We start from the raw sequence: 23,173 nt of genomic DNA on the forward strand, positions 1-23,173 counted from the left end.
TTTTATGTAAAATTGACATTTTATGATTTGAAAGGAGCTCCCTGGAACTGTTCATTTAAAATCCTTTTGGTGCTAATCAAAGTGGTCTTGTGTTCTCTTGTTCGGGAAGAAGTAGGAGGTTTTGCTTTCCAAGAACTTTCCTTTTTGCTTTCCAGGAACAATTAACAAACAAAATCCATGTTTGTTTTACTGCAGCAGGATTGTGTTCATGCACGGTGTGATATTTTCAGTGTCTGAGAAGCAGTGATCAAGACGGCAATGATCAACAATAATCTTAATTCCCAGCCCAGCAGATCCCAGATTAAGGAAAGAAAAAGGCATAAGTGATCAAACAAAGGAATTACTTGAAAGAGGAGTTGTAAGGTAGAGGTCTCACTTGAATGTAAAGGTACTCAAGTTCCCACACTGGTGTTTTTCTTTGGAAAGAAGATCTAAACTTTTAAAACCAGAAGGCGCTTTTCAGAGAACATAAACAGGGAGGGAGATGAGGGGATAAACTAACTGAAGCAGTGATGAAGGACTCTGTGTCTGTTCAAAGAGCAGCATGCAAGTCTTCTGTTGAAAGCCCTCAGGCAACCACTGATCTGGCTTTTGACTAAACAAATTGATTTCTGTGAGGAAGAAGCAACTGTGAAACTATCTGTGGCTCTGGGCTGACTGAGAAGTGAGGGGTGCAGGGGCTGGGCCTGTCAGGAGTGTGGTCTGACCAGAAGGGATGTGACTGGAGGTTTAATTGCACACGTGGCTCCCTGGGGAGGTGCAGAGGAGGTGGTGCAGGGCAGGGGAGCAGCTGTGCAGATACAGACCCTGGACTGAGCTTTGCTGCTTATCAGATATCAGCTCCTCAGTCCTACTGCACACTACATTTGCTCCCAAGCAGGAGGAGCAGTACTTGTCCATGTAGAATGTTCAGTGAAGCTCCCGAAGGAGAGGGAGTTCTGCCATCTCTGTTTGGACTCGGTGGTCTTCCAGCTCTCGGTAGGTCCCTTCTAGCTCAGAATATCCAGTGATTCTGTGACCCCACGTGCCCTGGTGTAGCTGCCCAGAAGGAGTTTCTTGCCACTCTGTAAATCACCACTAAGGACATCTGCCCCAACCTTGGATCTCTGTTGGAGGCTTTTCTTGTTGACTTCAAACACATTTGTGACAGCTTCTGCCTCACAGTTCCCCTTTCCACCACTGCTGAACTTCTGTTGATGCCACAGGTAAGTTTTGAAGTTAAATTGGTTTATTAGAGATAGAGGGCAAGAAAAATGTGCTGTCCCTGTGCTCCGGGGGCTGCCATGACAGCAGAGCCTGGGCTGTGTTGTGGCTGTGGTGCAGGAGAGGGTTGGGGCTGGAGCTGTGTAAGAGCTGCAGGGGCTCCATCCCCAGCGAAGCTGGGGCAGGGCAGTGGGGACAACAATCTTCCTTTTGCTGTGGGTTAAACACCACTGAACTCAGGGACAGGTGGTGAAGCTCAGGCAGTGAAACATGGTCAGGCTGCAATTTCTGGTTGTCCTGGAGGGAGGTGGCTGCTTACTCAGAGCCTGGTTCTGGCTGTGCTTCAGGCTGTTTCCTGCTACATTCCCTGAAAACTCCCTCATGGTGATGCCACGGCTATGTGCCTGGTGATTGCTGTTTATGCAGGGTCTGGAGAGTGGGAGCAGAGGGGTTTGGTTCCTGGCTCGGGCTGATGGTAGGAGCCTGGTGCAGGCTGGTGTCTGTGTGAGGCTGTGCCCTTACCTGTGGGGAGCTGCTCAGGCTCAGCAGGGCTGGGAACGGCAGCCCGGGCCCTGCTCTGGCTCCTGTGCAGACCTGCAAGACAGCCCATGGGCTGTGTGTTCCTGCCATCTGGCAAAGCAGGAATACCTTCTGATCAGGCATATGGCAAATCCAGGGGGCAAAGGTGCTTGGCAATTCTCAGAATTCCCTGGCTGGTCCCGTGCGGTGCAGCTGGAGTGGGTGGCACAGGCTGTGACAGCAGGAAGCGGGTGGATGGGATGTTTCCTGCTACCAACAGACTTGCTGGATTCAAATATGGATATTTAGATACAGATGCCCCTAAGCCAGAGGTGCCCCTCTCAGGCCAGGCTTTTTTTTGTAGGCATAAACGTATAAAATGTACAAGAACAATTCTCAGTCTTTTCCTTTACAAAGTTCCCGGTGATCATGGTGCTGGAGCTGTGCTGATCAGCAGTGCTGGCAGGGATTGGGAACATGTTCTGATCCACGTTGGGAGGATGGGGAGTGGCAGGGATGCTGTGGAGGGGGGATTCTGCCTCTGTAGAGCTGCAGGTGTGTTCCCCTTGGTCCTTACCCAGAGCATCAGACCCTGAACCCTGGGCTGGGGTTTGCTCAGTGAGGAAGTGACACCAAAGCTCAGCCCTGAGAAGGCAATTTCCACCCTGGCCCCTGAGCCCATCCTCTCTTGAAGCATGATTGCCACAAAAGTCCTCTTCAGTGTCCTCCAGGGTGGGTGCAGTGAGTGCACTGGCAGGAGTGGCTGTGGTTTGGTGTCACCTGTTTCTGTAGGACACGGCTCAGAGGGGCCCTCGGTGGTGTTGAAATGGAGTCCCAGATGAGCATCACAGTGGCTCTCCCTGTGCTCTCCCTGCTGTGTGAGGCCCTGTTCTACCTTTGCTTTGTCCTGCTTCTGAATAATGGAAGGGCTGTAAACAGATCCTGCCTGGCTCTCTGGTTTCCTAGGGGAGAAAGGAAGACTCGGCCACCACCCTCATCCTTGTCAGGGATCTGATGGCCAACAGGAGCTGAACTGGGTAAGGTGAGGCCTGGGGGCTTGGGGGAAGGGGGCTAGGCCCTGCTCTGAGTCCCCTTGTGCCTGTCCCATCCCAATCTCTCTGCTCCGGCCCCAACTGGGGGAACTGGTCCTCCCCCGCCCTCTGAGCTGGGTGTGCCTGTGCAGCCATGGGGCCCTCTCAGAGCAGCCTTTGCAGCTGGGCCTTCTCTTTCTTCTTCAGCTTATTTTAAAAGCAAGCAAAAATGTGCCTTTTAGCCTCATTTCAGCTACCTCCCTGTTTCCCCTGGTCAAATATTTTGGTGAGGAGAGCATGTTTGGGTTTGGGGCCAGAGGGAGGTTTGAGAGCAGCCTTTGGTGCCAAGCTCTAGTTGGTTCCCAGGCACTGAGGCTATGCTGTGGCCCTCACAAAGGGGGCAGGTGGAGGGACCCTTTATCAGCACCCAAAAACCATTTGGGACTTGCTCCATAGCACAAAGGGAGGACTGGATGAACTGGTTCAGGCTGGGCTTGTGGCACTTGCTTTGAGTGCCTTGCGGCACTTGCCAGCTTTGAGGGCAAGAGGACCCAGGATGTTTGCCTGGGCACCAGGAGCTGTGTCCTAGCTGGATTCCATTCCTGCTCCAGGCAGGGAGAGGGTCAAATCCTGCCCTAGCATCACACCCTGAAGTGGCTTGTGGGGACCAACAGGGAATTTGGTGGCTCTCCTGCTCCCCTTGGCAGTGCTGGCTGTTCCTATTGGCAGGGCTGCTGCACCCCGAGCACTGGGGACCCAGGGCTGTGCTGGGTGTCACAGCCCTCCCCCTCTTCCTTTCTGCAGGGGCAGGAAGGACCAGATTTCCTTCCTGCGCAGGGGTGGGGGTCAGGGGCAGCTGTGGTGAGAAAAGCCCTCCCCTTCCTGCAGCTGCCACCAAGCCCCACAGTCCTTCCCACCCTGGGCCACTGAGCAGCAAAGCTCTGCTGGGCTGCACCATCCCAGCTGCCTTGGCCCTCCTGGAGTCCTCCAGCCCCTGCCCAGGTGGGAATCCCAGACTGCCTTTGCTCCAGTGCAGGAGGGGTGACCCCACTGGGACAGAGCCACTGCCATCCCACCATAGGAATGTAAGGATTTAAACCCAAATGTTGTAGGAAGAGCGAAAGCCAGCAGATCTGCGAGCCTGGGAACGTCTCTTCCGCCTTCCCAGCACCATCACCTGCTTCCTGCTCTACCTTATCTCTCTCTCGCAGAGGTGTTCCAAGCTCCATGTGCTCCCACGGGGAGCAGCTGGGGCTGGAAGCTGTCATGGGGGATTTGTAGAAGACTGAGCTTGGCAAGACATGTGAGGTCTCCCTGGAGGTAGGAGAGGTTCAGGCCAGCAATGAGAGAAGGGATGTGGGATCCACACTTCTGTGTGAATAAATAGGGGGAAGGGAAGGGGTTTCCTTTCCATTGGGCTGCTGTGGGAAGAAGCTGATCTGGTTGGAAGCTGGGAACAAGCGATGCCATTGATGACTTGTGGATGCTCCAGAGCTATGTTCCTTGTTCTGGGTCTGGAGGAGAGAAGCAGTGGGAGAAAAGGCTTGGAGGACGGAGGAGCTGGGAACAAACCAGGCCATGGAAGGGCCCTATGTGGCCCACATTGCTTCACTGGGATCAGAAGGGGCTTCATTCCCAGCCCAGCTGCAATGCCCAATGCTCCAGTGAGGAGCTGGAGTATGTGGGGAAGCTGTGGTGTCCTGGAGCTACATCCCGGATGGGATCCAGGTTCTGCCCTGGCCCAGGGTGCCAGGCGTGCCATTCTGGCTCTGCAGCCCCAGAGGTTTTTGCCACCTCAGCACAAGAGTTGGAAAATAAATGGGCAAAAAGATGTGCCAGCTCCATCTCACCAGCTCCGTGTCGCCAGCTCCTGGCTCGGTGAAGTGTCAGGTTCCTGCCAGAGTTTGGGATGCTGGGGCTTGGCAAGAGCCCCCAGCGGGGTTGGTGCTGCCCGGGGGACTGGAGCTGCCTGCGAGGATGGGGTCGGTGGGACACAGCTGATGCCATCCTGGGGTGCCCGTCCGTGAGTCTGTCGAAGTTCCCGCGGTGGGCTGGGGGGCCCTGGCCCGTCCCACGTGTGTGCCCACCGACCTGGCCAGTTCTCCGGAGCTCCTGGGACTGAGGCCGCCGGCGGACGCTCCTCCTCTGCGGGAGGCAGGCAAGGACTCGGGGTGGGGCTTTGCCGAGCGAGAATCCAGAATACGGCCAGCCTGGGGGAGTTGCCAGGGCCGAGCACCCCGGCGAGCGAGGCTGCCGCCCACCCGTGAGTCTCTGCCCTCGGCGGGTGCGTCCAGAGCGGGGCTGGCCAGGAGCCATCTCCTGCAGCCACGGAAGCGGGTGTCTGGGGACCCGGGGTGAGGGCAGGGGGCTGGGCTGGGGGCTCCCCAGCTGTCAGCGGTGTGGACAGGATCGGTCTAAGTGTCCCTCCCTGCAGGGACCTCCCCCTGTGCTGTGGGACACCTGATCTGACCGAAAGCTTTGGCCCCCGGAGCCGTGTGCTACTAGAACAGGGCATTTCCCCTCCTTTGTCCCTGTGGGACAACCCCTGGAGCAGAGACACTCACGTACAGTGGGGCCAGACCCTGGCCTGACTCCCAGGAGCCCGGGAGCCCCCATCCCCCACAGCTCCGAATGGCCACAATTTGCCCATGGGGGACGTTGTGCTGCCACAATTTGCAGTGTCCCCTACCCATTTCTGGTGCTGAGTTCCATCCCAGCCCTTTCCATCCCGGAGACCCTCAGGGCGGGGCACTGAGCTGTGCTGCAGGAGAGCTGGTGTTACCCTGCTGGGTGACACAGCCTTTGTCTGTGCCTCAGTTTCCATGGAAAGGCACTCCTGGCAGTGGGGAGGGAGCCCTGGCTGTTCCCTTATCCTTGTGCAACCAGCCCTGCTCTCCCCAGTGCCGGCAGAAGCAGCTGGAGCTGCCTGCTCACCGGGAGCTTCCTCGGAGCCTCGTGGGACTGAGGCTGGGAATGGACTGTTCCTTCCCCCTGCCCTGGACTGAGGCTGGGGAGCAGTTTGGCTCCAAGCAAGCAGCTCTCAGCTCCTCCTGGCCAACGTCCCCACAGTGGGGTGCCTTTTGGAGACATCTGCAGTGGGGTGCTGGGCTGTGAGGAAGGTGCATGAGGTGCTTGGAGCAGAGCGTGGGGACAGGGATACTCCCTGGAGGCACTTTGAGCTGGAGCAGGAGGATGCTGCACCGCGGTTGTGCCCACTTACTTGGGCTACTTTGTTCCTCCACGGAGGCAGAAATCCAAAGCCCAGTTAGGGGGCTAATTATGGGGCTGCACTCGTTACCTTCTGTTCTGTGCCGGTGACCCCTGTTCCCCATGGGCTGCCTGCCCCTTGGGTGAAGCTGCTGCCTGTGAGAGCTGGGGGTGCTGAGCAGCATCTTGTTTTCCATGCAGGATGGGCCGCTGGCAGCCAGACATTCCCCAGCAGCCAGAAAAACCTTTGGCCACCACCCAGAGTGGCCAAATGCCCAGCCTGGCATGTGGCCAAGCCTCGCCCTTCCCAGCTCACCCCATGGCCCTGGTTGTAGATCCCAGAGGTCCAGGCTTGGAAATCCCCGTCCAGGGTGGCATCAGGGTGTGATGTCCCTGTGGCTCAGACAGATCCCTAATGCTGCTCCCCCCTGAGCTGGTGAGGTCCCCCATGTCTCCAGAGCTGTAAGGGATAAGGAGGCCACACTCTGCTGGGGCCTAGACAGAGATTTTGAGCAGGAGCTGGTTGTCTCTGCTGCGAGTCAGCCCTGCCCTGCCGGGGAGCGCGGCTCTCTGGCTCCAAGTGTTTATCTCCAAGGGAGGAGCCGTGTCCTTGGACGGGGCCAGTGCTCCAAGGGCGAAGTGCCTGCGGATCCGATCGGGGGCACCTGCTTGGCACCAGCCTCTTGGGGATCTGACAACCCCTCCAAAGGACTCCTGGGCACAAAAACGAGGGTTCTCCTTAAAAGAATCCCAGCACACACTTCAGGGCAGCGGCCCCAGAGGTGCTTGCTCCTCTCTGTGCTCAGAGCATCCCCTGCACAGCGGTAGTTGGGACAGGAAAGTGCCTAGGGTGCTGTCCCAGGAAGCCCAGCCTTGGTTTGGGAAGGCTCAGGAGGGCTTTTCCTTCAAAGCTGCTCTGATGAAGCCAAGTCACTGTAAACAGTTTGGATGGGGCTCAGGGTGTCTGCCCCATCAGGCTGGGCACTTGCCCAGGCTCAGCTGCTTCTCTTCCAGAGCAGCACTGTCATATTTATAATGGAAAAAACCCAGACAAACACTGGAGCCTTTTAGCCTCCTGCCAGACCTCTGCTACAAGGTACAATATCTCAAGTTCACTGCAACTTGCTTGAAGGTGACATTGTCCCCTCAGGGACGCTTTTCTTGTCCTACCAAGCAGGGGACAGGGCTGGGACACAGCAAGCTGGTGCCTGCCTGGAGGAAGGTGGGGAGCTGCTTCCTCCTCACAGTGCTGGAAGAGCAGCCTGGGCCCATTTGAGACCTGAGTGTTTCCCAGGGCTTGGTGACAAATCCTGGGTTTTGGTGACTGGTTGTGGGGTGTCCCCATGACCCAAAAGTTTTTTCTGAGGCCCTGTCAACTGCATTTCTTCTGCTTCCAGCTCTGGGGTGCTGCTTGGGGTGTCCTGGGGCAGGTTTGGGGGGATTTTGTACCTGGCTGATTTTGTCCTAGTGAGGTTGGGGTGTCCCTGTCCCTGCCTGCCCAAAGAGGACAATGCACAAGTGTCCCCTGATGCCCCATGGCTGCCCACAGGTGTGCACCTGTGGGTGCTCAGGGCAGGGGGCCAGTCCCAGGGGTGTATCCAGGTGCTGTCCCACTGTCCCGTCCAGGGGGTGGTGGCTTTCCCCAGGCTGTGCCCTGACATGTCCCCTCTCCCCAGGCCTCAGCCAGCAGGGACCATGCGATGTTCCCTGAAACGCTCCCTCACGGTTCTGTTCGCTGCCTCCTTCCTCCTCCTCTTCCTCCTCCTCCATGGGGGCAGCCGGCAGGAACAAGATCCCCTGGAGGTGAGTCATCAACCAGTTACGTCCCACAGGAGAGGATACTGATGCATCCTCTATCCTTTCCTGTCCCACATGAACCCCAACCTCAGCTCTGCTCCCTTCCCTGCCCCATGTCACCCCCAACACCCCCCCCCCCCCCGCCAACTTCTCCTCTCCCTAGGGTTGCCCTGGGCAGCTGGACCCCCCTGAATCCAGGAGTTGGGAGGGCAAGACAGGGGCTCCCCTTCGTTTCTGGGTCCCCCTGTTGTCATCCCCCCTTGCTGCATGGTGCTCTGGGGTGTGACCTGTTGCCTGTGGCTCCCCTGCAGGTGCAGCTCAGGGGCCTGGCTCCCGACACGATCCTGCAGCTGCTGCAGCCGGAGGGAGCCCAGCACATCCTCAGGGACACAGCTGAGCTCTCTGCGCTCCACAACATCTCCTACCAGCTCCTCGCTGGCTCCCCGGCTCCCCGTAAAAGTGAGTGGTCCTGGACCCTCTGGGTATGCACATCTGGGTGTGCACAGCTGCACATCCTTGCCCCCAAGCATGGACTTGCCCCTGACTGCTGCTGGGGCAGGGTGGGGCTGTGTCCTACCTTTTTGGGTGGGGACCTGCCCACAACCTGCACAGCCTTCATTGCTTGCTCTGGGGATAGAGGAGCTGTGGAAGCTCGACATGCTCCACGCAGGGTCCAAGTTTCTGCATCTTGGGACTGGGGTGACCACAGGTGTTTTGGGCTTCCTGGACTTCTCTTTGAGGGGTTGCTGATATCCCATCTCCCTGGGGTTGCGGTTCCAGTGGAGATGGTGAGCTGGACCACTGGGACAACCCCACAGTGTGGGAGAAGTGGGCCAAACTCTTGGACAGGTGCACAAGAAGCAATTCCCATGCAAACCCTGTGGGAAGAAGCTCAGGGCAACCTGTGAGGCTGTGCTGGAACCAGCACAGGAATGGTGCTGGCCCCAACCATCAGCAAGAGAAGCTGAATCAAAGCAGCCACTGCTGCTGCCCTCCACTGGGGAGGACACAAGGTGCCTGATCCCAGTGTGGGTGTATCTCCATGAGGTGTGGAGTGAGGAATGCTTCCAGGATGTGCAGCCATACCAATAAGCCATTCCTGCCCTATAGACTCTCTCTGCACTGTTACTTGCCTGGTTTTGGCTTTTTTAAGGTGTTTTTCAGGAATATTTCTTCAGTGGAGCCCCTGCCTCCTCAGCCTGCCTCTTGCTGCCATTTGGGCCAGTTTTGGGCCCCTCCTGAGATGCTGAAGGCTTCAGCTTCAGGAAGGGGCCACCAGCCTTAGACATGGGGTTACAAACAGCACTGACCCTGCTGGCTGGCCATTGGAAGAGATTTTTGAAGCCCTTTCATTATGTCTTGAAGGGAAGAACATCACTGTGGTGATCCCAGGTCACCCCTCTGCCTGTTCACGCCTTTCCTTTGCCTTGCAGAATTCCTGGCAGTGGGAATGGCGTCCGTGCAGAGGCCGCGAGGTTTCTACCTCCCAGCCACGCTCCAGTCCCTCTTCAGCCAGTCCACGGAGGAGGAGCTGCAGGAGATGGTGGTGGTGGTGCACCTGGCTGACACTGATCCTGGCTGGAACGTGCGCGTTGCCGCCACCATCGCCCAGAAGTTTGCTCGCCACATCCTCCTGGGCCGGCTCCTGCTCATCCACGCTCCCCCCGAGTTCTACCCCACCCTGGAAGGCCTGAAGAGGAACTTCAACGACGCAGAGGAGCGGGTGAGGTTCCGCTCCAAGCAGAACGTGGACTATGCCTTCCTCCTCGCCTTCGCCGCCAACCTCTCCTCCTACTACCTGATGATCGAGGACGACGTGTGGAGCTCCAAGTCCTTCCTGACGGCCATCCGCAGGGCACTGGCTTCCCAGGAGGGCTCCAACTGGGCCACGCTCGAATTCTCCAAGCTGGGCTACATTGGAAAGCTCTACCGCTCCAGTGACCTTCCTCGCCTGGCTCACTTCCTCCTCCTCTTCTACCAGGAAATGCCCTGTGACTGGCTGCTGGTCCACTTCCGCCAACTGCTCACCCAGAAAGATGTGATCCGCTTCAAGCCATCCCTCTTCCAGCACATGGGCCTCTACTCCTCCTTCCAGGGCACCGTCAACCGGCTGGAGGACGAGGATTTCCAGGCTGATGCCTTGGACCTCCCGGACAACCCACCGGCATCCCTGTACACCAGCATGTCCATCTTTGAGAACTACGAGCCCCTCAAGGCCTACAGCTCGGCACAGGGGTACTTCTGGGGCAAAGACCCAGCAGCTGGCAGTACTTTTTCCATCGTGTTCCAGCAGCCAGCCCATGTCAGCCGTGTCCGGGTGCGCACGGGCTCTGTGGAGCGCCCAGGCGATTTCCTGCACGCAGGGCTGCTGGAGCTGGGCCAGCGCCGGGACCGCAGCCGGGACTGCTCCTCCTACATCCCTGTGGGCTCCTTCGAGAAGGGAACCCTGGAGCAGCGGGGCCTGGAGAGGGTTCTGCCTGGGCCCGTGGAGTGCGTGAGGATCCGGGTGACCCAGGACCAGAGCGAGTGGCTCATCATCCAAAGCATCGACATCTGGACCACAGCAGGCACTTGAGCACACCACCTGTGGCAGGATGTCAAAGCAGCTGGATTTGGTTCTAAGAGGTCCTTTATTTTTCACACTGCCTTTTGAATAAGAAATTAAGTTATTGACTGTCACTGCCCCATGTCTGGAGAGATGGGAACCACTGTGGTGGGCTGTGGATGTGTCTAGGAGTGGGGCCCATCAGAATGTACCTGCTGGGGGATGCCCCAATGAGCCAGGGAGTGGGCACAGGAAAGGGAAGTGGCTTGGGAGTTCAAGGCTGAGCAATAGAAAACCTTTCTTCCCGGGGAGGATGATGTACCAGACAAAGCTGATCAGCTAATTAACAAACCAAATAATTAATCAGGCAGTGGTATTTTTTGGAGCCGCTCCACACTTTACCTGCTCTAAGTTTTCTAACTTTTTCCAAAACTCTCGATTTCTAACTCCCTCCTCTCTGATCCCATTTCCTAGCTGTTCCTGGAGGGGTCAGGGGAAGGTCTGAGGGTGCTGCTCACCAAACCCTTTACCCTGCAGGCTCAGCAGGTTCGTGGCAGCAGCAAGCTCCCACTGGTGCCCGGCCATTTCCCAGTGCCGATCGGGGACGACGGCCACCAGATGGACCCATCGGCCCGGCCCCGGGCAGCGCCTCCCACCAGCGCTGCTTGTTCCCGCCCTCGAAGGGAAAAAACCAATTCCCAGGGACCTCACTTCATGTTTTTGCGGGGCTCACACGGAGAGGGAAGGAAAGGCAAGATGGTGCTTCTAGAAAGGCGAGGAAGGCCCAGAATTGAGCACCAGGGAACAAAGATAAGCCAAGGAAAATGTGACCTTGGTATAATGTGAAGTTCCGGGTCCTTTTTAGCCCAGTGAGGTGCTGAAGGGTAACTGGGGTACATCCCAAAAACTGCTGTTTGGGTTTGTCTGGCAGGGTCAGCTTGGAGGGCTGGATGCTCCACTAGCAGCTGCGGGCCCCAGCATGCAGGGCAGTGACTGGCACCACTTCCAATTAGGATTTTAGCAACGATTTCTCAGCTTCCTGCAAAAGAAGAATTCCAGTCTGCTCAGCATTCCCATGGGATAGCCCAGAGAAGTTAAGTCACTAACCTGTGCCAAGCAGGACTCTGGTCTGCCCATGTTCCAAGCCTGGCTCTGCTGGAGCAGGACAGTCACTGTCAGCAGGGAGCAGTGCCACTCCTGCAGCGCCATAACCACAGCTCTGGTTTGAGGTGCACCTGCTGGGCACTGGGAGGCAGATGGAGAGCCCCAGACATGGCATAATGGGGTTTTTCCCCTGAAAAAAAGCCACTCAGGTAGTAGATCTTTGCATTTAATATGGAAGTGCTACACCATAAACTCCAAATGTTCTCAGTGGGATCAATACACACACGGCAGAACCACTGCAGCTTCCTCCACACAGCCCAAGTCCTGTCAGAGCTCTCGGAGTGTTCTGAGTGGCACAAGTGTCCACTTCCCAGGGCCCTGACAGGTGTTTCCAGTGCTGCAGGAGAGCCTTTGCCCCAGTTCTCTTGGACACACATGCTGCTGCCCACTGTGGGAGAACACCAAGGATCACCAGTGTGGGTACAAATCAAGAGGTATCACCCCAGGAAGTTCTTATCTACTGGTAAAGCGCAAAAAGATAGAAATGTAAATCAGCTTTTTACCTGTTGGACTCTTACTGATGTAGGTACTAACAGGTTTTGTGATAGTCACATGCCCAGAAGCAAGCTGCAGTCTCAGTTATGCTGGTGTAAACCTGGACAGACTCCAGAGGCATGGAAAGCTCTCCATTTACATCAGGATAAGCAGAAGTAGCAGTGCACACTGGCAGAAACCCCCTCCCCTTTGTTCCTATGCTGTTCCTGTGTGGCTCAGCACCACAATGCCCAAGGACCACCAGTGCACACTGGAGGAGGAGGTGGCTGCTGCATTCTGGAGAAACATCACATAATTTATCCTACATCAAAATTCTCCCACTGTTTTTATCCCAGGAAGACTCAGCCGGCTCGCAGCGCTCCGTTCCCAGCCCCTGTTCCTGCTGGGGTGGGCTCATGGAGTCTGGTGAACGGCTGAGCTCCACGTGGCAGCCACAGCCCAGGGGCCAGCATGGCTGGGCAGGGGAGGGGCAGGGGACACGACCAGAGAAGCCTTTGGGGCTGCTGCTCCCTCTGGAGATGGTGAATCAGGGAGGGTTGGAGGTTCCATTCCAACACCAGGGTGTCCTGATGCAGCAGGGCCTAGCTCAGCATCTTGTGCCGGTCGAACACCGTCTTCCTCTGCTCCTGCACCTGCCGCTTCCAGCGCTGCTGCGCCCCCTCCACCCGCTCCAGCACTGTGTTGGCCCTGGCGCCAGCCAGGGTGGGTCCTGTGGCCAGGGAGTGAGTGTCCTGCAAGGAAAGGAATGGGGCTGGAGACCAGGCAATGCCCAGCCCGAGCACAGAGGGAGGCAGCTGACTTAGGGAGAAACTGCACCTGAAAGAGCAGTTCAAGCTTTGAGTTGTTCTGATGAAAAACCTCCTTTTCAGAGCTCCTCAACAGCAGCCCCCAAGTCCTTGCTCTTGGGGATCACCCAGACTCCAGATAAAAGTCCCCAGCAGAGGAACTGCACAAAGCAGAGAGCTCTGCTGGAAACCCACTCTTGGAGTCTGCCGGGAGCCACAGTGCCAAGGTGAACCACATCCCCCCACTAAAACCAGGCTGACGACGGATGGAGATCCATCATGGCACAGGAACAAAGCCTATCCCAGAGGACTTAGTCCAGCATACTGGAGTGAGATAAACTTCACTTAACACCAGGCATTTACCATGTGCACCTGGATCTGGATCTGAATTACTGCTGCAGAGCCAGGTGCAAACCCCTGACTTTGGGATACAATTCATCTTCTGCAGGACCTCCTTCAGCAGAGGGAGGCAATGGATGGACTGTGGACACTGGAGCAGCTGCTCCTCACATCAGAGTATGAAGGAATTGGGCCAAATAGTTTATACTCACAACGAAGTACAAATAGGACAGTCCAACCCAGTGCTGCAACTGCACAAATTTTATGCAGCAAGAAATTTTTCCTCCCCCCAAACTGGTGTGTGACAAAGAGAGAAGGAGAGAGAGAGTGGCTCTTTCTCTGCTACTGTGTCTTAATTATTTTGCCCATGGTTTGTATGCCAGTGTCCCACAAGAAGATGGGGTTTGAATGAAATTGTGCTCTGGGGAGAAGCACAAGGAACAACAGCCTGGATACAATCCAGGGCCCAGCCCCAGAGCAGGATCAAACAGCACCTCATAGGCCACTGTTTTAAGAGTCTAGAAGATGTTTTTGCCAACACTTAAGGTCATCCTTCCCTGGAAGCTCAGCACCACAAAACTCCACCTGGGACACTGCACAAACAGGATCTCTTTGACTTTTTTTTCCCTCTAGATGGACAAACCAAATTCAGGCCAGCTGCTACAAAGTCCCCTCTGCCTCTGAGGGCAGGGCTTGCCTTGGTGTCATTACACAGAACTCTGAATATTCCTTGTGCTTCTGCATGACATGCAGAGATCAAAGTCTAAATGTTCACCTGTGTGAGTGCCCCCAAAGCAGCAGTGCTGGACCCTCACTGGATCAGATGAGACAAGCAGGAGGTCATTGTTTCCCTGTCCCCCATTCTCCTGTCCCCTGTCTGCACCCCCTGCCCCCTCACCTCGCTGTCCTCCTCATTGTGCAGGGGTTGGGTGTAGGGGTCTGGTTTGCGGATCAGGGGGTCCACGAGCACCAGGAACGCCATGTAGAGCAGCAGGGCCCCCACCACCGACAGGTAGATGATGATGATCACCTGCAGTTGAGCACAGCACAGGGGGAAAGGATAAGCAGTGTAGATAAGAAGCACCATAGAGGTCAGGAAGGTCCTTTGCAGCTGCCTCTGATGTGGCATCTCTTGTTCTCATTGTGCTCACAAGAGTCTCTTGCTCTTGCCAGGAGGCCAAGGTTGTGCCGTCACTGCACAAACTGTGCTGAGGCTCTCACTGTACCAGCTGAGGGCATGTTCTGCACATAAGGGACAACAAGATAGGACCCTGGACAGAGATGCTTGGCATTCTTGTCACACTTGTCACACATCCCCACAAGAAGACTGGTCTCCCACACAGCTCCTCACTACCAGGAATGCCCATCTCAGACACAGAATCACAGAATCCCTGAATCACTGAGTGAGGTTGGAGAAGATCTCTGAGATCATAGAGTCCAACCTGTGACCAATCCCCACCTTGTTAGCAGCCCAGGGCACTCAGTGCCACCTCCAGTTGTTCCCTGAACACCTCCAGGGACAGTGACTCCCTGGGCAGCCCCTTCCAGTATCCAACACCCTTTTTGTGGAGAAATTCTTCCTAATGTCCAACCTAAACCTCCCCTGGTGCAGCTTAAGACCATGTCTTCTTGTCCTGTCACTAGCTGCCTGGGAGAAGAGGCCAACCCCCACCTGGCTACAGCCTTCTTTCAGAGAGTGAGCCCTTGGCACTGCCACCATGTACTCACTGTGACAGTTTTCTTTCTGAAAGAAAACTTTCTGGGCTCTTCTCCAGGGACCTACCAGTGTGGCAACACTGGGGCTGCTGTGGCACGGCACGGGGCAGGGCACAGGCAGTGACTGCAGTCACCCTGGGCTTGTGTGGCACAGCAGGGGGCAGGACACAGGCAGGGGCCTGAGCTCGGGTACCTTGATGGTGGTGGTGCTGCGCTCCTCGTACTTGCACTCGCAGAGCAGGCAATAGGCCTCCACGTCATTCCCGGGCACTGGCATGGGCTCCACCACGTGCAGACAGTTGCTGCAGCACAAACAAACCACAATCAGCAGCAGCACAAGGTGAAACCAGTGCTCTGTGCAAGGACACTGGGGTGACTTTGTCTGTGTCCCAGCTTTCCTGTCAGGCTGGTAACGCTGATCCGGTGTTAAGAGCTCCCCTCACAGCCTAGCTGGCCCAAAATCCCTGGGATAGATTGTCCCAGCACCTTTTGCAGGGATCCAGTCCAGGTGGAAAGGATTGGAGGGCACACACTACATCTGCCAAGAGCGGTGGGTAAATGTATCATCCCAGATTCCTCAATTTCTGTTTAAAAAAATGCCCCTGGCCTGGGTTGAACATCACCCACCAAAGCTGCTCCCTCTGTAAACATACAGGCAGGGAATCCATTCCTCAGCATCAGCTGGGAACTCCAGAGCTTGGCTGTCATGGACCGACCCCTGAGGCTGCTCGCACTCACTCACCAGTCCTTCTGGGACACATTCTTGTTGTAGATGTGCCCGCTGATGTTGCGGTACGGGGGGCAGATGCACTTGCAGCGAATGTCCTCAGAGCTCTGCAGGACACAGGAGCCATGTGAAGGAGGGGACACAGCTCTGTCCCCTCACACCCCACCTCTGCTGTGCCCCACACACGGCTCGGTGTCACCCACCTTGCTGGCCTGTGCTGGGGGACACAGGACACAGCCCAGCAGCAACAGCAGCAGCACGGGGTTCCCACAGTTCCGGAAGCTCTGGGCAAACATCCTGGGAGCCTGAGGGAACAAAACTCACATCCAGGATAGAGCATCTCAGCTGAAAGCTGCCACAACGAGGTAGTCAAGAGATTTTTTTTTTGGCCCGCTTGCCTCTGTTTTGCCCAGGAAGAAGAAATTTGTTCCTGAATCGCAGCTGATGCCAGCCAGAAACTCTTGGAAACAACACAGATCCCAAGAACACTCCTGTCAGAAGAGCTTCCACCCTGTACAACCACACATCTGAACTACCCCAGCCCTGCAAAAGTATTGCTGATTTCCTTACAACTGGACTTGCAGAAAACCTCCTGTTCATCTCTTACTGCTCTGGAGCCCAGCTACAGATATTTTGGTGCTGACAGTTTTGCTCAGTAAAAGACACAGAACTAGGAGCAAGAGTGACCTAAAGCAGTACACTGGGGCCTCCCTGCTGCACTGTCATGAATGGTAAATCATTCGTCTTCTGACACTCAGTCTTGCTGCTGAAGGGAATAATGTATTTTCCTGCCATGAGTTATGGGGAAGGGATGGAATATTCATAAGTATTCCAAACCAATTCCTAAACCTCCTTTATCTCAAGATACCGGTTCAGTAAATCCTGATTTTAAAATTACTTCAAGCTGGTAGCTTGGTGAATTCATTAACACCTTTTGCTACATGGTTTGGGCTGGAAGGGACCCTAAAGATTATCTCCTTCCAACCCCTGTGTGTGTGGATAAAATTGTTCCAGGGGCATGTGCTTCTATGAATCCGAAAGAATATGAATTTATTCCCTGTGCCACAAAAGGCAAGTTTGCCTTGGTCAGGCTGGCGTTCACCGTCAGAGAGGAAAGGTGGAGCAGGTGTTGGGGGACCTTGGGACAGCACGGAAGAGCTGTTTCAGCAGAGGAAGGGGAAGGGAATTTACACCTTCATCAATCGGCTCCCAGGTAATCCCACAGCTTACTACTCCAGGTACTTGTACTTTTCCACCTGACCGGATTCCATTGGGATTTAAATCACTGCAATATTCCTTCACCCTATGCTTTATCTTATGTCAACACCTTAAATTCACATAATGGATTACAAACACCAAGTTCCTTTCTTCTTTATCAAAACAAAACACCAGCAACTTCTAACAAGCTGCCAGACCTCCAAAATGAGTCTTATGACCTCATCCCATGATTTATTAAGGTTTTGCACCACAGTTTCAAAAATCCCCTCAAACAATGGTTCTTTCCAGGGAGACTCCCCTGTATATCAGGGGTTCAGATCTTCATCACAGATCTGGGGAACAGGACTAATCTGAGCTGCTCAGTACACGTTCCCCATTTTAAGTGGGTGTGGACTTTTGTCTGAATTCTTAAGACAACAATAGGGCATGTACCTAGAATTCAGTTTTTACCTCTCAGCTGAGTTCAGAATATCTGAACAACTCATAAATGTCACTTTTAAATAGGAGGGAAAAACACATGATCTATTATACCATAAACAAAAACTTAGAACCTGGGCAGAGTTCACGCACCATGAACTACTCAACACCCTCAACCATACAAAGGACAATTAAGGCATATTTATCCCCAAGTTTGACAGCAAAGGGACACATGCACAGATGCCTTAGAGCTATTTTTTCCAGACCATCGACCCAGCCCACAGCAGCCGTGTGGCCAAAAGCCGCTGCATCTGGACCAAAACCCGCCAGCGCAGTAAGAACAGCAGAGGGTGCGTGGTTGAGGTGAAGTTCTCGGGGGCTGTGAGTGAGTGTGGCAGCTCCCAGGATGAGCCCCCACAAAAGGCTGTGCAGAGCACGGCTGCACACAACCACCCCCTCTTCTCCCTGGGATTGCCCAGTAATCACCTCATCTTTAACCTCCCCATGCCTGGAAGTGCCCAAGGCCAGGCTGCACAGGGCTTGGAGCAGCCTGGTCTCGTGCAAGGAGTCCTTGCCCATAGCAGGAGTTGGGACTGGATGAGCTTTATGTTCCCTTCCACCCAAACCATTCCGGGATGATTCTGCGAACATCACCCGGAGCGCTCCTAAGACTCCCTCCCATTTCCCTTTGCGGATCTGTGCTCGAACCACCCCCAACACCGACCCGGACCCAGGGCAGGGCCGGACCCCTCAACTCCCGCCGAAGGCCCGGATGCTCCCTCAGCCTCCAGGGGCTTCCACCGCCGGGTTCCACCTGGCCTCCCGGGATGCCTCCGGCAGTGCAGGCCACCGCCGCCCCGCGAGCCCCGGGTCCCGCACAGCCCCGGCCCGGGTGCGGGGAGCAGAGCAGAGCAGGGCCAGGGCCAGGGCCAGGGCCAGGGCCAGGGCCAGGGCCAGGCCCCGCCGCCCCTCAGAGCCCGGCCGTACCCACCCTGTCTGCCCCTTACCTGCCCCTCGCTCCAGCCCGAGCGCGGCCCCGCCCCGCAGGCCCCGGCCCGGCCCCCCCCGCGTGCCCATTTGGCCATGGAGCGTGACGCCCCGTGACAGACAGCTCCGCTGGCCAATCGGAGGGCGGGCAGCCCGGCCGGTGCTGAGGGCGGCCCGCGTCCCGCAGAGCCGAGGGGACGCGGTGCCGGTGCCGGCAGCTGCTGTTGCCGGAGGGGCCTTCGGCGGACGTGCCCCGGGCCGCTCCCGCCTGGCTTCCCGGGGCAGCGCCCGCGGGGCTGCGCCGCTTCGTCCTGCGGCTGAGACGCGGGATAGCTCCGCTCCTTCTCAGCCCCTTCTCACCTCACATCCCCGTTCTCCCCTTACAGCCCCTTCTCCCCTCACACCCAGCTGTCCCCTCACGGTGCCACTCCTCCCTAATGGCCCCTCTCTGCCCTCACAGACCCCATTCGCTCCTCACACCCCAGTCTCCCATCATGGCCCTGCTCTCCCCTCACACCGACGCTGGTCCTGTGTCTATCAGGGGATAGTGGGGGCCGCAGTGTTGCCCTTCTGTTTTCGGCTGATTTGTGGTTATAGATGATATCAGTGGTCCTTCAGTTTCAAAGGCTTCGGTCTTGCCATGAACCTCTTGTATTTGAGACTTGTGACTCATTTTATAAGCCTGGTTCTTGTATCAAGAGGAACATTGTGCCTATCCTGGTGTTTGCCCAGAGAGCATTCCTTGGATGTGGTTCTCATAGTACCTCGGGTTTGCCCCACTTTCTGTGTCTGCACCCTTCAGGTGTGCAAATACCCCCAAGCCTTGGCTTTGCTCCGGTGGCAGCTCCCAGGAGGTTCCATTCAGAGCTGGAGGAATCGAGGGTGTCAGGAAAATTCCACAAACGCCAGAGGTTTATGTCCACAAAGAAGACAGAGGAGTCCTGTAACTTTACTCGAACGAAGGGAGAGTCCACCAAGGCACGCTCCCGCGGGGTTTTCTCTCCCCAAGTTTTGGAGGGCACGGCCTCCTTTTATCCCAAACTCCCGGCCCCATGTTGCCTCTTCCTTTGCCCATTGGCTGAGGTGCTAGGAAGGTACAGCCTTCCCGAACCGCCTACCACATATTGAACCTACTATTTTACCCCCAAAGTTCAAAAGTTCAGGCTTGTGCTGACACTTGTCTGTTTTAGAAGCCAAGCTGTCTGGGCTCTGCAACAGACCTGCTGCCCAAAGTTAGTAGGGACATGAAGACCCATTTCAAAGACGTTAACATCTATACCCTCACCCACCAAATTGTTTGTAAAGACATTAGCTTTCCTCTCAAGGGGCTTACCAGCTTCTCTGGCACTTTGCTGCTTTACCTGGTTCAGATTTACCTGGTCTGTGCTGCTGGATAAAGTCAGGAACTAAATTTTCAGGTAAAAAAAAATCCCTTGATGGAAAAAGAAGAGACCCAAACCTCTGGTTTAACTTCTAGAAATAGAATCACAAAATCAAATAGGTTGGGAAAGACCTCTGAGATCATCGAGTCCAACCTCTGCCTGACCCCCACCTTGTCATCCAGCCCAGAGCACTCAGTGCCATGTCCAGGCATTCCTTGGATACCTCCAGGAATGGGGACTCCACCACCTGGAGTCCCTGGGCAGTCCCTTCCAATGCCTGACCACCCTTTCCATGGAGAAATTCCTCTGGATGTCCAACCTGAGCCTTTCCTGGTAAAACTTCATGCCGTTTCCTCCTGTCCTGTCCCTGTTCCCTGGGAGCAGAGCCCAGCCCCACCCCAGCTGTCCCCTCCTGTCAGGGAGTTGTGCAGAGCCACAAGGTCCCCCCCTGAGCCTCCTTTTCTCCAGGCTGAGCACTTTCCCTCAGCCCAGCTCCCTCAGCCACTCCTGGTGCTCCAGTCCCTTCCCCAGCTCCATTCCCAGCTCTGTTCCCAGCTCTGGACTCTCTCCAGCCCCTTGATGTCCTTCTTGAACCCACCTGCCAAGAACCCCTTGTGGGAGGGTGTTTCCAGTCCTGACAGAATTTACTCACTTGATGAAAATAAAAATGAAAATAATAAGGTAAGATACATTCAGCCAGAAATAGGTGGTAGAGGGTGAATGTCTGTTTGGCAGATAGTTCTGTCTCTCTGGCAGTTTTAACTTTCTAGAAATGAGTAAATAATTGAGACTGCTTGTTTTAGGGCTTGTAGAATGTATAAATTGTGGAGACTGCTAGGTTTTAAAATGTCCCACACTGCTCCATGCCCCTGGCATAGGAATTACTGATGTAAAAGTGCTTCCACAGAGTCATAAAGTCATGGTGTGATAAGCTAGAAAAGACTCTTCGTTCATCAAGAAAAAAAGGGAAAGCCTTGTGTAGATAACAGAAAACTAAAAGGGAAGCCTTGTGTAAATAACAAGAATCCAAAAGGAAAACCTTGTGTAAATAAGCAGACTTAAGCTTAAGTGCATATAACATATAACCTTATATAGAAAAGACCATTACAAAGCCGTAGACTTTCACCGAAGAAGAAAAGAGCCTTCCTCAAACGACCACCAGAGAGTAAAAGAAGACCCCCTAACAACAAAAGGCGCAAGCGCAGAGTACACCCAGAGATACAGCGGACATGGAAGAAAGAGAGTATAAAAAAACTATAAGGAAGAAACAGTGTGAGCCGTTTGCAGAGCGCTGACTCCCCGTCTGCACCCAGCGCTGTTTGCTTGCCATCGCTTGCTGTAATCAATAAATTTCTGATTGACTCTTGAAAAGCTGAACAAATTATTCACCTCAATTTATAACAATCGGGTGGTTTCAGTTGGGAGGGACTTCAAAGCTCATCCCATCCCACCCTCTGCCCTGGGCAGGGATACCTTCCACCATCCCAGGTTGCTCCAATCCCCATTCAGCCTGGCCTTGGACACCTCCAGGGATGGGGCAGCCAAAGTTTTTCTGGGCAGCCTGTGCCAGGACCTCACCACCCTCACATGGAAGAATTTTTTTCTAACACTTCATCTAAACCTACTGTCTTTCAGTTTGAAGCCATTCACACTCATCCTGTCATTGCATATTCTTGTACATAGTTTCATAAATAATATTCTAAAGAGTTTTCTCACCCCATTGCTGTAATGTTTAAAATCCTGGCCCTGCCATGGCTGCATTCTACCCCCTGTCACTGCAGTATAGGATAGTGGTCTAAGTCAGCTGGACTGATCCAAGGAAACATTCCATGAGAATAATCCCAGGTATTAGATGCACAAAAGACTTCTAATTCCTTCCTCCTACTCCAGTGTTGCTGAGCGAAAGAAGCTCTTTGGTGCTAAATCAGAGCTCTCCCTTCCAAGCAGAACCCTGGGCCTGCTCATGGGACACTCAGCGCTGAGACACAGCTGAGTTTTTTCAGGTTTAAAAGCCCATGGCCACAGGGATTTTCTCTGACTGACTTTCCTCTGCCTGGTGAGGAGGTGTTTTTATCTCTGACATGCCTGTTGTCAGAAGAACAGCAATCTGTTCTTCTGTGTCTTTTGCAGCCCAAAGGTCCATATCACGGCTTCTTGTGGGGTTACAGAAGACACTTAGAGGAAGCAGCCCGGACTGAGGACAAGACACTGGAAATGCCTTTGGAGGAAGTAAAGGAATGGCCTAGGCAGCTGAGAGACCACATCCAGGGATCAGATTTTTTTGGGTGAGTGCCTCAAAAACAGACTGACGCAATACAGGATGAGTTTGAAAGTTGCATTTCAGTTAGAGTGCCTTTTCCAAGAGGCTGGTTTCAGAATTCTTGGATGGAAGAGTGAGTTGTGTGTACACTCCTGCAGTGATGAGTGGGAGATCTCACACACACTTCCAGGAGAATGTTTCCTGTTTCCTTGCTGACTTTCCCCCTGGCAAAGCTGCCTTTTTGTCTGTCCCAGATAACTGGGATGCAGCAGGCTCAGTTATCTCCTGGATGTCATCCCTGTTGCTGTGTTTAAAGCCCAGCAGCAGTGGGAAAAGTGAGTTTGCCTGAAGGGAGCAGGATTTGATGCTTTATTTCTTCCTACCTGTTGCTCAGTCTTGTCCTCATTCCCAAGTTCACTACTGCACACACACAAGAGATGTGGTGATGTTTCTTCAATTTCTGTATGTGCTGAATACAGACCCCTTCAAAAATCTCTCCAGCAACGGGTTCTGAACCCTCTAGAGATCTTGCCCTGAATTCCCAGTAACATGGGTTGATTTTAGCCACTGACATCCCCCTGTAGGCATCTGTGACTCACACAGAGCCTGGGAAGAGGCTTTGGAGACCTTGGGACTACCAGTGACCCCATGGGGCTGTTCATTCCTGATTTCTGCCTCCCACTTTGCTGGCAGCACTAAGGTGAGAGGTGCCTCAGAGGAGCCTTCCATGGGCAGTGACCCGGGAAGAGAGGCCAAACACAATTCACGTGGCATGGAGGGAGAGGGAATGGGAGATAGGAGACAAACACAAATGTGTAAAAGAGGGGAAATACATCAGGTGTTAATACCCTGCCCTGTTCCTGTCCCCTTACCCACGTAATTAGGCCGTGCTGGCACTCGTGGTGTCAATCTGAAGGACAGGTGGCATTTTTGTTAGCAAGAGCAGTGGCTGAGGACACACAGGAACAGCTTGTCCTTGTTTTCTCTGGACACGGGTGTTGGTGACAACACTGCAAACCTCCTTCCGGCCCAGCGCCGGGGTCACAGCACCTGGCACATATTTAAAGGGCAGTTTATTTTAAATTGTGAACAGATACATTGACTTGTAAATATTCTAGAAATACATCCTGCCATTATAAAAAGCATCCTATAATTCAGGGGGAAGAAATTTCATTCTTCACCTGCAGCAAGATCATTTGGTCTTTCTATTGCCTATGAAATGAAATGCTTTGGGAATTGTAAACTGACAAGAGAAGACTCCAGGGTACCTGGCCATTGGGCCAACCTATGGGACTCTCTTCCTTATGCAGGATGGGTGATCAGACCAAACAATGGCAATTCTCCTTCTCTTTATGCTGTCAGCTCCCTTCCAGCTCCACGG

General features: G+C 54.5%; 2 protein-coding genes across 6 annotated transcripts; one reads left to right on the forward strand and one right to left on the reverse strand.

Moving 5' to 3' along the window:
• Positions 1-18: 18 nt before the first annotated feature.
• On the forward strand, positions 19-11,623 carry LOC128818814 (alpha-1,6-mannosyl-glycoprotein 4-beta-N-acetylglucosaminyltransferase-like). 4 transcript variants are annotated; one of them, XM_053998453.1, is made up of 4 exons: positions 19-1,205; positions 7,637-7,763; positions 8,069-8,216; positions 9,191-11,623. In XM_053998453.1, exons 2-4 carry the CDS (start codon positions 7,656-7,658, stop codon positions 10,330-10,332), a joined length of 1,398 nt encoding a protein of 465 aa, XP_053854428.1. In that variant the 5' UTR covers positions 19-1,205; positions 7,637-7,655; the 3' UTR covers positions 10,333-11,623. The 4 variants fall into 4 exon arrangements, with proteins under 4 accessions (XP_053854428.1, XP_053854430.1, XP_053854429.1 ...); XM_053998454.1 differs by lacking the exon at positions 19-1,205 and adding an exon at positions 3,464-3,755; XM_053998452.1 differs by lacking the exon at positions 19-1,205 and having other exon boundaries at positions 7,603-7,763.
• Positions 11,617-18,231, reverse strand: TMEM9 (transmembrane protein 9). 2 transcript variants are annotated; one of them, XM_053998460.1, is made up of 6 exons: positions 18,171-18,231; positions 15,732-15,833; positions 15,544-15,635; positions 14,995-15,103; positions 13,984-14,115; positions 11,617-12,692 (listed from the first exon to the last, which is right to left on the reverse strand). In XM_053998460.1, the coding sequence occupies exons 2-6, from the start codon at positions 15,822-15,824 to the stop codon at positions 12,543-12,545; spliced, it is 576 nt and encodes a 191-aa protein (XP_053854435.1). In that variant the 5' UTR covers positions 15,825-15,833; positions 18,171-18,231; the 3' UTR covers positions 11,617-12,542. The 2 variants fall into 2 exon arrangements, with proteins under 2 accessions (XP_053854435.1, XP_053854436.1); XM_053998461.1 differs by lacking the exon at positions 18,171-18,231 and adding an exon at positions 17,888-17,911.
• Positions 18,232-23,173: the final 4,942 nt, after the last annotated feature.

The sequence above is a fragment of the Vidua macroura genome, chromosome 24, assembly GCF_024509145.1.
Source record: "Vidua macroura isolate BioBank_ID:100142 chromosome 24, ASM2450914v1, whole genome shotgun sequence".
NCBI lineage: Eukaryota > Metazoa > Chordata > Aves > Passeriformes > Viduidae > Vidua > Vidua macroura.

What these genes read in the sequence shown, in the direction of transcription:
- TMEM9 (XM_053998460.1), bottom strand. Translation starts at nt 15,824, where the DNA reads ATGTTTGCCCAGAGCTTCCGGAACTGTGGGAACCCCGTGCTGCTGCTG. An exon ending in CCCCAGCACAGGCCAGCAAG is followed by an intron (nt 15,636 to 15,731) that starts GTGGGTGACACC and finishes TGTGTCCTGCAG; the next exon opens with AGCTCTGAGGACATTCGCTG. An exon ending in GCAGCACCACCACCATCAAG is followed by an intron (nt 14,116 to 14,994) that starts GTACCCGAGCTC and finishes GCTCAACTGCAG; the next exon opens with GTGATCATCATCATCTACCT.
- LOC128818814 (XM_053998452.1), top strand. Translation starts at nt 7,620, where the DNA reads ATGTCCCCTCTCCCCAGGCCTCAGCCAGCAGGGACCATGCGATGTTCC. An exon ending in AGGAACAAGATCCCCTGGAG is followed by an intron (nt 7,764 to 8,068) that starts GTGAGTCATCAA and finishes GCTCCCCTGCAG; the next exon opens with GTGCAGCTCAGGGGCCTGGC. An exon ending in CTCCCCGGCTCCCCGTAAAA is followed by an intron (nt 8,217 to 9,190) that starts GTGAGTGGTCCT and finishes TTTGCCTTGCAG; the next exon opens with AATTCCTGGCAGTGGGAATG.